This window comes from Candoia aspera, chromosome 8 (assembly GCF_035149785.1).
Source record: "Candoia aspera isolate rCanAsp1 chromosome 8, rCanAsp1.hap2, whole genome shotgun sequence".
NCBI lineage: Eukaryota > Metazoa > Chordata > Lepidosauria > Squamata > Boidae > Candoia > Candoia aspera.
The window spans coordinates 16,711,392-16,728,556 of NC_086160.1; the positions used below are offsets into that span (position 1 = coordinate 16,711,392).

The 17,165-nt window shown below is 37.5% G+C and overlaps 1 protein-coding gene across 1 annotated transcript in view; it reads right to left on the reverse strand.

The window, feature by feature from the left end:
* Positions 1 to 17,165, reverse strand: part of SCFD2 (sec1 family domain containing 2) — a 185,533-nt gene that overhangs the window by 105,403 nt on the left and 62,965 nt on the right. The window contains exon 5 of the mRNA XM_063310572.1: positions 2,405 to 2,654. Within this exon, the coding sequence (XP_063166642.1) occupies positions 2,405 to 2,654 (250 nt within the window). The remainder of the gene's footprint in view (positions 1 to 2,404; positions 2,655 to 17,165) is intronic.

The window sequence follows — 17,165 nt, forward strand, 5'->3', positions numbered from 1 at the left end:
TGGAGGTGAAAGGACAAATTCAGTATGAGGCTGTCATCTGCATTTCTCTGTAATGTGCACTTACATCTTGATGAGGGTAACATCTATAAATGTCTGATGTGCAGAAATGAATCACAAAGGAAGAGTTTAATTTGTATTGTGAAATCTCCTGTTCAGGCACAATAGGAAAAAAATCATTCTATATATCAGAAAACTAATACATGATAGCTATGTATTTTAGCTTTCCAATACATCAGCTTTTTCCATCATGATGTAAACAATCAAGTTATACCGTGTTCTCTAAATATTGTTTATTTTGTACGTTCTGCATACAGTAAACAGCTTCATTGGATGCTGTCTTATTCAGTCCTGGCAACATGTACAAGTTTACAAATGAACATCTACTATTCCCATGGAAAAACTGAGTAAGGGCATATTGGTGTTATTTGTCATAGGCTGTCTCATCTCCTAAATTAAAGCATCTGTAATAATGCACATGTAAAACCTGCTTGTAAACTTGACTATGTAACTTTCCATCTCTCCTTCAAAGATTTATGTTATCTAACCAGAATTTAATAAAAATGTACGTTGAGTAGAAAGATAAGCCTTAATAAATTGCAAACCAAAGCAGGCCAACAGCAAACTTTTTCAATTACCAGTATTTATACAAGAAGTCTGATGGATCTCCAAGTGAAGAGCAGACCACAGTTGCATGAAAAAACTAACCATCTCTACAGAGAGTATGGACACACAATGTCCACTTACAAGGGCTCTGCTAACTTCAATATTACTGCACTGTTCTGTTCTTTAAACCGAATGAAACTGGATTAATGACACTACACTGCCTCACATGACTTATCTCAGGAATTACCAAAACGTAGACGAAGCTCTAGTGCAGCTTCCCTTTTAATTAGCTAACACTCATATTAAATAGATAAAATGTTTATTTTAGACATGTTTTTAGTGGTAGTGCCAGAGAAGACAGATGTAGAAGTAGACACAATTCTGAGTAAAGCACTTTGTTGTATTATAACATACTGGTAAAGTATTTTATTCTACTAGAGTATTTTATTCTACTAGAGCCCCTACTTTAGGTAGGGGGAATCAACAAGCAACAAAATTGGTCAAGTTCTTTCATCACCTGATTTTACCTATCATATTTTAAAAGAAGCAAACAGTTCAAGAGTCTTTCTACTCAAGAGAGCTGCTTTGTTAAGCTTAAATTTTCCAACCATCCCCACGAAACACCTCTCAATCCACATTCAAACCACGATAAGACTTCTCGATCACATTATTTTCTGTACTTGAAAAATCCATTTTTTTTTTCCAGTAAGCAACCTATTTGACGGATCTTTTAAATATCAGGATATCTCCAAATGTTTTTCCCTCCCTGGAGGGCAATCCTACAGTCAGGTGAAGTCCAAAGAGTCCACATTTTCCAGGAGCCCACAATTTTCTTCACAGTTCTTATCTTTATTTCTGTTCTCTGCAGAATTAACTTACCAGGCTGGTAAGGTAACAAAATAGTATATTGAGCTTAGTTTCTCACCTACCTCTTCAAATATCAAATTAAAACACCAAACCAGGTTCAAAGATCTGTGCCGTATACCATATACCACCCCATCATATTGCTTTAATTGTAAACAGCTTGTGTTGAGTTTCCTCCAAGCAAACTGGCAGACTGTGAGCGTGTCCAAAAGATACCACTAACTTTTCGTTTTCCTTCAGGGTAGAGGTATTGGTGATACAGGTTCATGCTGTATCCACCATTGCTTCTTAAACTTGTTGTAGCCAATCTGATTTAGCAACTAGTCATAGTTACCATTTCAGTTCCAAGTGAGGGCAATATCCTCGTTATATTTGTAGCCTTCCTTAAAAATGGCTAGAAAGGGAGGCACTTTTCTCTGCTTGTGAATGTTTCAGCAAAAAAGCGACTAATGCTTATTAGTGGTACTACCTCAATTAATGCACTACAAGTAAGATTACAACATTCCTTCTGTTCATCATTTTAACAATATACACATATTTAAAGTTCAAATACATTACCAAATCTTTTTAGGTTGCTGTCCCACACAGATAGCAACTCTGTGAAAGAAATTACCTCTGAACAGACATGGCTAGGATTACTTTATTTTTTACAACACAATCATTCATACATTTATTGAAAAGTAGGTCTTATTAAATGTATTTTACTTGCCTGAAAAATGGACATATTGTACCCATCACTTGCTATTGTTATATTTATTTCTCTACATTAATAACCATAGAGTAACCAACATAAATCTTAATGCATATCCTGCATGCTTTAGCACACTAAGTCTAATTTAGGCGGTAGAATTCTGTATTGAAATCCTATCTGAAAACATTGCCTACTTGAATTAAAAAGGAATTACCCCTGTAGGAGGTATATGCAGTGTTCACTTACCTATTATTTTCTGCAGCAAAGCTGGTAGCTCTGGTTCATCACAAATAGCTTGGACAAGGGCTTCCTTCACTTGACTTTCAGCTTCACTTAATTCTTTTCCAGTTTTGACTTCTCCAACTATGGAGTAAATATATACCAATAATAGAAGCAGTTCTTGGGGAGTATAATCATCATCTGTCCTGTTACTGTAAGACTTGATCATAGGTAGCAGTTGGTTCAGTGCATTAAATAATGTTGACTCACCAATATTCTGAAAACAGAAAACAAAAGAAATTTTCTTTAATTTCACAGTATAAAATAAACACTTTTTACAAAGAGTAAGTCAAGGATGAATCATGGGACAAAGGCCTACACATTTTCAACTGATTTTAGGAGGTACAAATTCAAACACTGCTATTACAGAGCTGGATTCCTTTTACTGTATGGTAACCCTTTCCAAACAGTGTTGCAATTTCTATCATCCCTAGCCAGAAAGATCAATGGTTAAAGTTAATAGTTATTGCCTTGGAACATAAACATTCTAGGAGAGCCTTCTAGATTACATTCTTCTTACATTCTAGGATGTAACTGGGTTTTACAGCCAGACACATTGATCTATAAATCCCATCTTCCCCAGCAAAATGATTTCACAGAGGCCAGGCCCAAGGATGGGGCGTGCTATTTTATATCATTGCTGCCAAGTCCATTCATAAAATAACTTCATTATACATTCTCTTAACTATTTCAAGGATAGTGTTTAAATATAACATTATAGGGCAAATCTTCCTGAAGCCTCATGACTTAGTGGAGACTGGATATAAAAATTGAGTTATAATGTTTTCCATATGGGGCTTCAGCCAAACTGGACTATAATTAGGGGGTCTGATTTGTTTGAAATTGTGACTATTTTTTAATGGATGCACACAGAAAATACTTACATTTGGCAGAGAAAATATCCTTAAAACAAATCTGTCTCCTTTCCTTGCATGTCTTTTCTCTCTGTGTATTTATTTATAATAAGTACCATCACTACCACCTCCTTAAAAGTCTAGCTTTTTTGTCAAGCCACAGTATTAAAGATAAATTTATCAGAGTTGTAATCTGACTCTGCCCCCTTCCCTCTGAGATGCTGGATCTATTTCAAGGAAAAATGCTGACTTATTGGCAAACTGGATACAGTGGAAAACAAAAAAAAAAGGATAGATCCAACCAGCAGTCTTCCCCAAACGGCACTTCCTGTATATATTGGAACTTGGTTGTGCTTGTATTCTGGTATGCCAACTTGGAGAACCCCACCAAATGCAACCCCACACAGGGGTGTTTTAGAAGAAACTCACAGGAACCCTTTGTTAAAGTTGGGTGGGATTATCATAGCACCTTGCTAAAAAAATTAATTCCATAAAATGTAATGTCGAGACCATGGAGGGTAGTGAGATAAGGCAGAAAGGAGCACCAGGAAGGATTGCTCACAATTGGCTGCATCTGGTAGAATGGAAGAACTAAGGTAGATGTAACATGGCTTGCAGCTTGATCAAACATAGGGACACCAGGCAGGAGAGAGAGAGAAAGAGAGAGAGAGAGCGCTTGTGGGAGACCTAAACAAGGGCAGGCGTATTGCTGCCTGGTGGTGTTAATCACTCTCATCTCCCTCATCTTGGTTCCAGATGAACAGCAGGAAAGAGAGAAAAACAGGATGAATTTTTCTTGCCCTCACTGCCACTTGTGACTGAAGAATTCTTTGTTAACCCAGTGGCAGCAGACACAGCCCTAGTCCAACCCATATCTGGAGGGTGCCAGGCGGGAGAAGACTGGGAGACAAAGCCAGTTGTTTCATTAGTGTGGTAGTTTCCAGTTTATTTCCAACTTCCAGTTTCTTTAAAACTAGTATATACTTAAAAGAGAAAATAAGAATCTGCTTTATTGCCCGATCAAAGAGGTTACCAGGATAAAGAGCTTGTATTATAAGCACTGCCTTAGTCCTTGCACTTTGATCATCTTCTGTGGGTAAAAAAGTAAAAAAAGAAGAAGAAAGAACAAGAGCCTCAGCTGTAGACTCTAATCTGGTTTAAAGGTTATCATTTTTAAATCAATAGCATCTTTCTCTCAGAACAAAATAAAGGCTCCTGCAGCTCAGATGCCTAAAACATCTTTTTCAGATGTTCATAACTCTTTAAATAAACAAATTAATTAAACTAACATATTAAACAAATACTCTTCTGAATTAGTGCTGAGCACCCTTCATTACCAAGGCAGTTGTCACTGGAGAAACTCACACTTCTTTCAACTGAAAAGGAATCAAACTGCTTCGGATTCTATTTTAAAACAAAAGAGTACGTAAGGAATATAACTAACGAAGGACAATTACATTGGCTTTTGCAGAAGAACTAGAGAAGCGGAGAAAGTGAATGGGAAACCATGATATTTATGAAGGCCCCACGTTTTGATCATTGACCTAGAATCAAGCAGGGATAATGAGGATTCTTCATAATATTAAGGTCCTGAACTCTTCCTCTTTTGGTTTTAGTCGCTGTTATTGCTGGCTGTCCTTCTCTTCTCCCTTTTGTGCTTTGTGGGGAGAAGTATTTTATGTGAATAAGCCCGCTGGGCTATAGTACAAATGAAAACAGTCAATAAGGCAGCTCTCTTGGAGTGCCGTTGAACACCACAGAGAGTTAGGAAATTTGCCTCAAACAAAACCCATCTAGCGGTTTGTCATTAACTAGCCACTTCTAATGATTTAGGGGCTCTCGGTGCAATTACAAATCAATCAATTACACTGATTGAATAGCCCTTAAAGCACAAGATTTGAAAAAGAAACCACCCATGACTCAAATTTCCTGCTGGTTATGTTGGCCTCGGGTTAGACTTGTTTACCTATCATCAAGGGGGCCAGTAAAAATAATAAAAAAATATCTCAGTTCTGAGCTTTTGAAAATGCTTACAAAAACAGTTGGACTGCCTAAGATGGCTCCAAAGAAGACCACTCTATCCCTTTGTCTTCGCAGGCAACCTCTTGTAATTTTCTCTCCCTTTCATTAATTATCTTAGCATTGTCTTCACATGGTAAGATTGCTAATGAAAGGGAGAGAAAATTCCCCTTGTAGTTCTTTCTTATCCTAGATGCCACCCCTTTCTTTCTCCCTGTACAGTATGTGTTATATTGGAGGAAAAAAAGAATAATCTGTGAATTTGGTGGTGTCAATTTGCAGACTTCTGCAGACTGTTTTGGCCAGTTGGTAGGTATAAAGGAAAGAAGATGAATACATATTTTCCTAAGTAGTATAATTCTGCCTACGTTGCGCTTAATGTGCCACTCTGATTAAGACAGTGGTTTCCCTTCAGTTCTGCAGAATGTAATTTAGAATTAAGCATTGACAAAGAGTTTATGCCAAAAAAGTACACCAGAGGTTCAACATTATATGATTAAAAACTGCCTGCTTTTTCACTTGGGGGAGGGGGGAAGGAATTCATATTAAACATCAGAGAGAAAGGTCGCTTTGGGAGTATTTCTGTTCCTGGCACCTGAACACAAATTTTCTAACTGTGAACAGTATTAGAAATATGAAACAGTTATATTATGAAATAAAACATAACCATGCCATGGACTCCAGTATAAAGGATAAAGTTGTACTTGAGGCCACCCTGTACCTAAAAACAAATTAAGATCACTAACTCATTGTGGGGATGGATATCTAGGATGGGTTGACGTGATCTGATTTCTTGTGTACTAAACAGCAGTTTTCAACTACGGTGGGTTACAATTATTGCAACCTCAATCAATCAATCACTGTACTTTGTAACTAAAGTAATACTTCATACTTTTCATATTTAATCCACACCTACTTGTTCTATTAATATAAACATAAGTGCTTGCTCCTTTGCCTATCCCACTGGTAATGTATTAATTCTTGCACAGCTTTGTATTTAAGTATTAGCTTGGCAATCATAGCAAAAACTGAATGAAGGTAAACGCACTGAATTGCACTTGGGCAAGCTAGTATTTTCTAAATAAAAACTAAATAACTTGCTAGAGAGAGAAGACCTACACCCTTCTCTCTTCCCAACAACTACTGTCTTTTTTCCTTTTTCTGTACAAGCTGGTCATTTGTGTCAATTTATTTACATGAACGTTCAAGTTACTATTTTAAGCTAGAGTGATTCCTGAATTGTTACTTTCCATGCAAATGTGTCCATCCACTACTCTTAATATGAGTGTTTTAATTAAATTATAAGATATCCTTGCACTTCATTCAAAACAATAAAAGATGTATGCGCCAAAACAAATTTCAGTAAGAATTTAAGACAGGAAGCTATGGAGCTGACAGCCCATTGTAATTTTCCAGGCTTAAAATTAAATAACTCAGAACAGAATTTTGGCTGAAAATCAATCAATCACTTCAGCGATTAAGAATAAAAATTCTACATAACTACTTAAAATATCCCTCAGACCTAACTTTATTATAGTATCATACCAGAATGTGCTGAAAGAAATAAAAGATTTGAGCCATATGAAAAAGACAGTATCTTCTATATCCTTAAATTTTTTAAAATACACGAGGGACAAGATTACTTTGAAATTCAAATAACTTTAGAAAATGGAGGTGGATTTTGGAGTCAGTTATATTTCCTACTGCCTGTTTTAAAAACAGGATTGAATATAAATTAATAAGTCAGTAAAATCAATTTTTGTTCCTAAATTAAGTCTAGTTTATTCTAAAGATGAAAATGTGTTTTTCTTGAAATGGGTGTTCAAATAGTGAAGTAGAGACCACAAGAATCTCAGCAAGTGTGTATATCAGAAATGTTTAATTCTCATTTTCTGGGTTATTTCAGAGATGGAGATGCTACAGAAAGCCTTCATCATTTCTTTCCTCTGCCCAACAGCTATGTACACCCTCCTCAGGATCCATCCTCCCTTTTGAAAGGCGATTTCCTGCCTCAGTTAAACGTTCAGCCATTTGATTGCTCTGGTTTCTTCTCCATGGAATTTGTCAGATTCTGCTGTTGATTTTATTATGCCATAAAAGGAAGGCTTAAACAAAAACGACCCAACTCTAATAACAAATTAGATACCTATAATTGCCAAGTACCAAGTCATATAAACACACACTCAATCCACCAAGCTTCTCAAGCTGGGCTATCATTACATTTGGGGCCAAACAAACATAATTCTTCAGCTGTTTTGCTGCTTCAGCTGTTTTATTGGCTTGGTGGTAGGCCAACAAAAATAGGATGTTAAGGCAGCACCCGAAACATATAACACAAGACTGGATATTATAACATGAATATCTGCAAAAGTTACAGCAGTTTAGTCAGTTCCTTTGAAAATCCAAGGCAGACATTTCAGAAAAAGGATGTTAAGCAGTAAGTCCAACTTAGAAAGAACTCCACAGATGTGTTCATATAACCAGGAGTAAAGCTCAACTATGTGAGACTTTACTTTTATAAACCTTTAACAATTGGCACAAAGTAACCATTACTGAGTCCATGAGAATGTCAGGGAGCAGTAATACCTACTTTAGCGGAAAATGTATTGAACTGACAGGTAGAGAACTTCTGCATTAGGTGGGCTGACCAGGAGAATTAGCTGTCCATAAAGCAATGTCATTGCCCCTTGGCGCAGAATTTTAGTTACTGCTAAAATTTACAGATTTTGGAAAGTTGACTGTATTTCAACAGTGTAAAAACCTTGATTTGGATTTGTTAGATAAAACATAGTGTCCTTACTCTCAACCAAATCAAAGTATTTTATTAGCATGATTGTATGGTAGAACTATCAACTAATTCCATAATATACACTCTTTATATACACTATTATATACATTATATACACTGTTGGGTATAGCAGATGGTGTGGAAACACCTTACTGGAAGTGAAGCAGCCATGAAACTACTTCAGTGATCCTAACAGACCAATAATACTTCTTTGTGATTTACTCATTGGTATCTATGGTTTCATAGGGACACGGTGGCACTGCGGGTTAAACCGCTGAGCTACCGAGCTTGCCGATCGGAAGGTCGGCGGTTTGAATCCGTGTGATGGGGTGAGCTGCCGTTGCTAGTCCCAGCTCCTGCCAACCTAGCAGTTCGAAAACATGCAAATGTGAGTAGATTAATAGGCACCGCTTCGGCGGGCAGGTAACGGCGTTCTGTTTAGTCATGACCATGAAAGGGTCTACAGACAAACACTGGCTCTTCGGCTTTGAAATGGAGATGAGCACTGCCCCCTAGAGTGGGACACGACTGGACTTAATGTCAAGGGAAACCTTTACCTTTACTATCTATGGTTTCACTGGTCATTACAATGGTACTATGTATTCCACCAATTATTTACTATCTCAAGGATAAAAATCCTACAAGAATATCAGCTATTGTTACTGTGCCATTTTCTAATAACTTACTATATTGGATTATTGTATTTTGCCATTATCTGCCTTGATAAAGAGTAATTAGAGAGGATGTGGAAAGTGAAGGCCAAAGTGGTCCCAGTGGTGGTAGGGGCACTCGGGGACTTGACCCCCAAACTGGGACAGTGGCTCCAACAGATCCCAGGAGCAACATCAGAGCTCTCTGTCCAGAAGAGTGCAATGCTAGGAACAGCTAAGATACTGTGCAGAACCCTCAAACTCCCAGGCCTCTGGTAGAGGACCCAAGGTTGAAGAGGACACATACCACCCATAGGATAAGGAGGGAATTTTTTTTAATATTCTTTTTTTATACATACATACATACATACATACATACATATATGAGTTTCTCAAACATACTGTACAGTATATAAACATACATACATACATATGACCTTCTCATACTTATATAGGAAATTTTATATGAATGCTTCAATAAAGGAGGACCATATTTCATTGAGATCATCCACATATAATCTATGTCTATAAGCAATTCCAATTGTGATTCTGAAGGAAGTGCATTGGGAGCAACACAAGAGAAAATGCTTTTAGTGTACCAAAAATAGGCCTCTGGAAAAGCCGGTTTCCCCTTCAGTTCTCTTAATGAGGCAGAAGCTTATTTTGGAAATACTAGGAAAAAAGCAGGGGGGGGCAGGGGGAGTACAATTATATATATATATGGACAACAGGAAATTAAAACAATTATAATATAATCTATAGTTCCCTATTACAATAATGACATATTTATTTGTGGCGCTGCAGGTTAAACCGCTGAGCTGCTGAGCTTGCCGATCGGAAAGTCGGCGGTTCGAATCCGCATGACGGGGTGAGCTCCCGTTGCTAGTCCCAGCTCCTGCCAACCTAGCAGTACGAAAACATGCAAATGTGAGTAGATTAATAGGTACTGCTTCGGCGGGCAGGTAACGGCATTCTGTGACTGTCATGCTGGCCACATGACCACGGAAGTGTCTACGGACAAACGCCAGCTCTTCGGCTGTGAAACGGAGATGAGCACCGCCCCCTAGAGTCAGACACGACTGGACTTAATGTCAAGGGAAACCTTTACCTTTACCTAAACATTAGTAGATCCAATATATTAATACTATATTGTAATACTATATTGTAAAATATATCCTCAAAAATTTATTAAAAGATAACTAAACAAAATATTGATAAAAATAGAAAAGTAAGCAAAAATCCCAATTTCTTTAACTGGTTTTGCCTCATTATCATTGTGGCAGCACAAAATTTAGCTACTGCACGTGTGATGGCTGGTTTTGAGTCCTGAAGAAGATGGTTCTCGTAAAAACTGTCTGGTCTCCCTGGAAATCTTTCTATTAGGGAGTTAATGTATATTAATCTGATATCCCTGTCATATTTACAGCACAATAAAACATGAGAGTTGTTTTCAGCTTCCTTATTGCCACATGTACAAATTCTCTCTGCTAAGGGTTTTGTTTTTTTTATTATACCTGCCTTGCAGGAGTGCTGATGGAAGGATATTAAATCTAGCTCTAAAAAATGCTATTCCAATCTTGGGAAAGGTTCGGTCTTTCAGATAACTTGCTGGTTCCCATGTACCCCATCTTATCCAATTTCTACTGTGCAGAGGTACCCTATTAACTTCTAACTGGAATTCCATATCTCTTATTCTATCCATAACCAATTGCTCGGCTTGATCATAACCTAGAGATTTTAAGAATAATGAGGAAAGCCCATATAAAGCCAGCTTATGCTCTATCGCCTGTTTCCAGGGAAGAGGAAAAGTTATCAGTCAGGACTAGAGGGGTCAAGCCAACTGGAAAGAATTGGATTTTCAACCAAAAAGTTAGCAGCAGCTTCCAGGTCCTAACCTGAATTTGAGGCATTCCTGTTTCTAGTCTCAACTGGGCATTTGATGTTCCACTATGTGCAGCTAAAACTGATCACAGGAATTTTGTTTGTAGAGTTTCCTGTGATTCTTTCTTTAAAAAAAAAAATCCTGTTTGTGCCCCATAGAGAATTTGTGTCAATGTTTTGGCCTCAAAAAGTTTTAAGGCTGCAGGGACTGATTGTCCCCTGCCTGTGGAAAAAAAGCGTTTGATAGCATTTGAGGACCTAAGGGCTGATTGCACCGCATATTTCAAATGAGCATTTCAAGTACCTTTCGAGTGAAAAATCACTCCAAGGCATTTAAATGCATTAACTTGTTCTAAATTACGCCCTCCTACTCTCCAAGAATATTGAACAGCTCTTTCAGCAAAGACTAGGATTTTTGATTTGTCAAAATTAAGAGCCAAATTGTTTTGTCTCCCGTAGTTTAGTGTTGCTGCTATGGCTCTTTTCAATCCAATAGGGTGAGATAATAACGGCATCATCAGCATAAAGAAGTATTGGTACTTTACGCTGTGCTAGATTGGGAGGATGGGAATCCAGATTATAAAGAAGATCAATCAAGGAGTTAATGTATAGATTAAAAAGTGTGGGGGCAAGAATACATCCCTGATGTACCCCTTTCTGCACACTTACTAAGCCAGATATGTTCCCTAGGGGATGGGGCAGTGGGAGAAGAGCAAGACAGCACCCTAAAATCCTCAGCTTGTACACTGCAAATATTAGTGATGGTGGGTGGGAATAAAGCAGAGGACTGGTGGGATAGGCAACAAAGAAGCCACAAGGGATTTCAGCTCCAACGTTTAGCATCTTTCATTGGCAAGACTTTTTCCTACTCTGATCCTGGCAACCAACATCTCTCTTCTCAGATCTCGAGAGATAAGGAGTATTTCTAGAAATAAGTATCAAGTTAAAAAAGATAGCATGACCCTACAAAATATTTTATGCCTACCTAAGTCATCAGGAAATGGTATTGTTTTTGATAAAAAGAACATAGGAGCAATATATTGCTTTGGGATGGTTCAAAATATTATCACCTCTATTACAGATATGAAAACAGCAGCTATAAGGTAGGGCCTTGTCTGGAGTCACGTGAATGGGAAAGGTGGTCAAAAAAGTCAAAACGGCAGCTATGCCTGTCAAGTTGAAGCCCTGCTCCCTTTTATATGACACACATAAAAATGGGGCTTTGATTCCATGGTCGCAACCACCATCTTGACTTTTTTGACCCTCCCTGAGATTGCCCTTGGCTTGCCTATGTTCACCCTAAAGATTTCATGTAAGAGATTAAATTGCAACCAGAGACTTCCAGGCTCATAATCCACCTACTCAACCCATAATCAGGTAATTCAGATTTTCTTTTAGTGCCATTTAACAGTAAACAAATGCACCGCCTTTTGCCTAATAGCTGAGAATATGTGAGATACATATGCACACTTACCGTATTCTTTTTATATAATAATAATAATAATAATAATTTCTATTATGTAATTACCATGCGGGCAAAACTGCTATCTCTGTTCTCTGCCTATTCTGCTGTCAAATGTGAATATTTTCAGCAATTGAATAAAATTAGCAGTGGGTGGTCCACAATCACTGTGTAAAAAAAGAAGTTTTAATTAGCCAAGCACTCTGAAACAGATTGTTGTGCAAATACTGGCGACTCTTCAGACAAGAGGACGTGTTGTCCTTTATTCACTATGAAAAAGTTCTTAAGAGAGATTTTGATGAAGATTTGCCTTCGTCCTTGCAGCCTGTATTTGTCATGTTTATGTAAGTGAGGGATATAAATCTTTTTCAAATGAACCCCACTGTTCTTGAACCAGACTGCTTGTTATAAACTGCCTGTTTCCGTTTCGCCTGCTCGAGCAAGTAACGCGGAGCCTTGCCCTGGACACACTGGAACTAATTTAATGTGTTCCAGGCTTGATCCTCATTCCCTCCTCCTGGCTTTTATGAGTAGATTTTACACAGTGGATTACTGCTGACTTTAACAATGATTCATGTGAAAAGTGGGGTTTGGCTTGTTTTGCCATTGCAAAAATGATGCATCGCCAACAAAAATGCCATCAATGGTTGTTGAAAGGGAAACAATCCTCGTTCAAAACAGAAGCGGAAAGCACAATATCAGGAACCTACGTTGCATGCACAAAATAATTCTAAAACTCTTATACAGGACTAAGACTTGTAGTCTTGAGAGAAACAGGACAAAAGGTTTTGCAAATGGCTTTATTTGCTTTGGCAGTAGTTGTGTAACATTCTGCGCAGCTCTATTTTTTTTTCCTGTAGAAAAGCACAAACGAGTACAAGGGAAAGCGAATCAAATTACAGTTTTCTGTACTGTTAGCCATTCTGTTCCTGTTGCTTCCACAATGATTATCTGAAAAGGATTACCCCCAAACCAGTTAATTACACACATTAGCACATCATGCACATGTGTGTAATGGAGTGCAAGTTATATTAACAACAGTACTGTTTTCTTGCATTCTTTAACTTTTTCCAATAAAACATACCTATTCTCCCTTTCTGCAAGTGAAATATGTGTGGTTGTTACGAAAACCCCATTCAGAGGTGAATGAATCTTTCGTCTTCCTTAAAAAGAACGAAGTCAGGAGATGGCAGTGTTGCACCAAGTTGCTCCCATGACAAAGTAAGCTCAATGAAGGAAAAATATTTCTTTATATTAAATTTCTGTTGTAGCATAATTTTCCAGACATAATAAACTTGATGTTAAATTTCAGCAGGAATGCATTCTTTTTTTCCCCCCTTGCTTTCATTAACTCTTTACTACACACTGTAGAGCTTGACTAACCATAATGGGCAAAAGGCATTAGTCACTGTTATGTGGCTGATATTAGTCAGAAGGAGTGTATGTGTGTGAGTGTGTGTGCACGACTAATACCAGCCACATAACAGTAAGAATCTGGAAACGAATTATTTCTAGTACACACACATACATTCCATATGTAATCTTTCAAATAAAATATGTTCTTTATATTTTAAGGGAAGTGGGAGGAGTTTGCAAAAGATTTTGCACAGGCAAATATTTTTAAGTGCCACAATTTTCTTCCTCAGAGTTTTTTTTTAATGTTTTATGTCCCTTGGCAGAAGTGTCAAGTAAGGAAACGAATTGGCATTAGTAAGCACTGCCATCACAAATGCTTTTCATTCCCTTTGAGAAGGGAAAAAAATCCCTCATTGCCCCGTCTGGATACTAGAATCAGTCTACTGATGAATCTGTATAATAGACAAAGGGCATATGTTCTAGCACAAACAGTAATGCTTAGTTTTGACTTCTGCAGGGCTAATTGCTCTCCTCTTTCTCATTCTCGGATTCCATTCTTGGATTCTCTGAAACGTAGGGAGGATGAAGGAGAATTAATTATTGTACCATTAACCCAAAATATAAACCAATTAAAGTTTTGTGAACATAAAAACAGTTCAGAAGAGCAGAAACATAATTTAAGGAGAAAAAAGTTTTTTAAACGATTGTGTGTCACTGTGTGTGTTTATAATTCCAAACAAAACAGGCATTCAATTATCATGAGTATAGCCAAAAATTCACTGATTTTCTCCAACAATGGTGGGCAACTTGTCTTTATCTTAACCTGTCCCACTTTCCACAAATTTCTAGACTGGCATCAAAAAGATGCATCTGGTCTAGTCAATAAGTGATGATAATGAACACGGGTACAGAAATGTTTTGCCCTCCCCCATAAGCCCTAAAAGCACTTTTCTTAAAACGTACTCCATTACATTCTGCAAATTTCTGCCTCCATTAATTAATTAAATTTATATCCCGCTGCTATCAAGCTACTCTTGGTAGCCTACAAGATATACAACATAGTAACAACTAAAACAGCCATGGTAAAAACACAAGAAAGTCCAAGAAAAATAAAAAAATAGTCAAAATGGTGCAATGCAGTACTTCAATAATAAGCCCTCCAAAATAATTTGGTTTTCAATAATTTCCAGAGAGGTGGCAGGGAGGGGGCTGGTCTGATCTCCAAGGGAAGGGCATTCCAAGGCAATGGCACTACCACAGAAAAGCAGTCCAGCTAGTTTTGGCTCTTCTCATATCCTGGAAGTACACACACCATCTAGACCAGTGTTTCTCCACCTTGGCAACTTTTAAGATGTGTGGACTTCAACTCCCTGAATTCCCCAGCCAGCATGCTGGCTGGGGAATTCTGGGAGTTGAAGTCCACAGATCTTAAAGTTGCCAAGGTGGAGAAACACTGATTTAGGCTATGGAATAGTCCACCTAATCTACTACACTGACTGAATTATGCTATCTTTTTTCTTCTTTTAATATTATCTCTTTTTAATTGTATGCAATATTTAAGGGATAGCTGATTTTTGACCATAAATAAAGTATACACAGAACAACTACAAAGGAATAAGTGTCAGAGGAAAGACAATACGTACCATTGCCAAGGCAACTTTTGTCAATGCTTCTTTACTCAGTCCCACATAATTAATGGGGGTAAAACATGAGATTTGAGCATGCAACCAAATGTAGTTGTAAGTCATTATTATGGTGACAAAAAGCATGCATGCATGCATGCATGCATATCTATATATCTATATATCTATATCTATATATTTCTTTGCTTGCTTGCTTGCTAGCTAGGTTTGTATCTTCTCTTTTGTTCAGGAGCTGAAGATACCATAAATAGCACTCCCTTCTCCTATTTTCTATTTCAGTCATGTTCAACTACATAAATTAGTAGCAGGATTTAAATGAACACCCTGATACAGTGTCCTGCAAGGATAGTAATTCAAGAGAGGCATATTTGCACAGCTATCTAGACAACAGGGATTCTTTCCCTCTTGATTCCCATTCATGCAAAGAATGGTGGAATCATGGATTCTAAATGATACCCTAGATAGTTATCCCTGGGTTGTCACTGTCATAGTCATACTGCAATCACTGATTGAATGGGATCATGAGCTGAAGATGCTCTTTGAATTTCTTTTTAAAGTCAAATCTGTTGAAATTGAGTTGTAAACATGTATACGGAGGAAAAGATAAGGGAGTTTTGCAATATTGGATGCTTCTCCCCTAAAACATTCTTGCACTGAAAACTGAACTTGATAGAAATTCAGAGCTCAAGGACCTCTTACTCCCTTGTGGTTCTATTCAAGTCTTTTTTTAAAAAAGTGCAGCATTTTCTTGCACAATTAGTCAGCTAAATAAAACAAATCTTACTTATTTTATGATCATGGGAAAGAGTTTATCTTAGAAGTAGTGGGATACAACCCAAGGGTTCCTTATGCTCTCTCCTATATCTGAGATTCAGACAAATCTCAGGCCATAAAATCTGAACCTTTCATTTATGGTGTTCTACATCTTCAACAATTTCCTGAACTCTGACATGAATGTTGAATAAATAAGCATGAATCCTTCAGAGAGGATACCTTGCAACCAACTCATTAACAATAAAAGAAATACTGTACAAGTGACAGCATGTAGCATTGTCTGCCCAGGGAAAATTCTTCTACATCTACACCCACAAGCTCTTCAGGTCTATTATCCCTTTGAAGTAAACCACCTATGCCTAATTCCGAAGAATTATATTTGGCAGCGACAGTGCCATACTATGTTTGCCTCGTAAGCTTTTCAACTTATCCCCTTCAGACATCACATTACCAACAAACTTTTGAAGCACACCTCCTTTTCAAAGCCAGCAAGCTGGATATAATGATAGAGGATAAAAGCTGAGAAACAAGTTCAAATTGTCTTTTTAATGAATGAGATTACTGTGCAATTTGTCATATACTGGGCATACAGCTAAAAATGCCAGCTGAAAATATCTAATGTGTATTTCCAGACTTTGACAAATTGGGCATTAGCAACATTCAACACCCTGCTCAAGAGGGATGGTCCATTTGTATACGCACAACAAATATAGTATCCTATACTTTTAATTACTCACATTTTACAGTATGCACAGACCAAAATAAGGAGAAATAGCTACCTATGAATAGAATGTACTACATTAAACTGAATGAAATAATTGGCCCATCTTGCCCAGCATGGTCAACATTTATTGGGATCAGCTCTACAGGATTTCAGACAAGTTTTTTCCCCCAGCTTTGTGTAAGGATATTGCAGCCGGAACTTAAGCTGTACTATTGAACTATGGTTCTTTCCCTGCTCAACTAGCTATTTCGTCCTTGCTGCAAAATTTACAGGTAAAGTCAATAAAGCTATTCATTACTGCTACACTAATTGTATCCTATATTTTTGTATTCAGCAGATACAATTCATACAGTACATATTGTTCGAAGTCTATATATGCCCACATGAAAAAGAGGGAAACGTTATGTTTTCCATTGGCTAGCTTCTTGAAGTGTCTTGCCACCCAAACTGCAGAGATGCAATAAATTAAATGTTGGAAAGTGGTTTAGTTTACTGAAGTTATGTTAACAGGTGCCCTTGACATTAACTGTACAGAAATGGATGCTTGAATATACCAAGATCCCAAATGCAAGCTAGA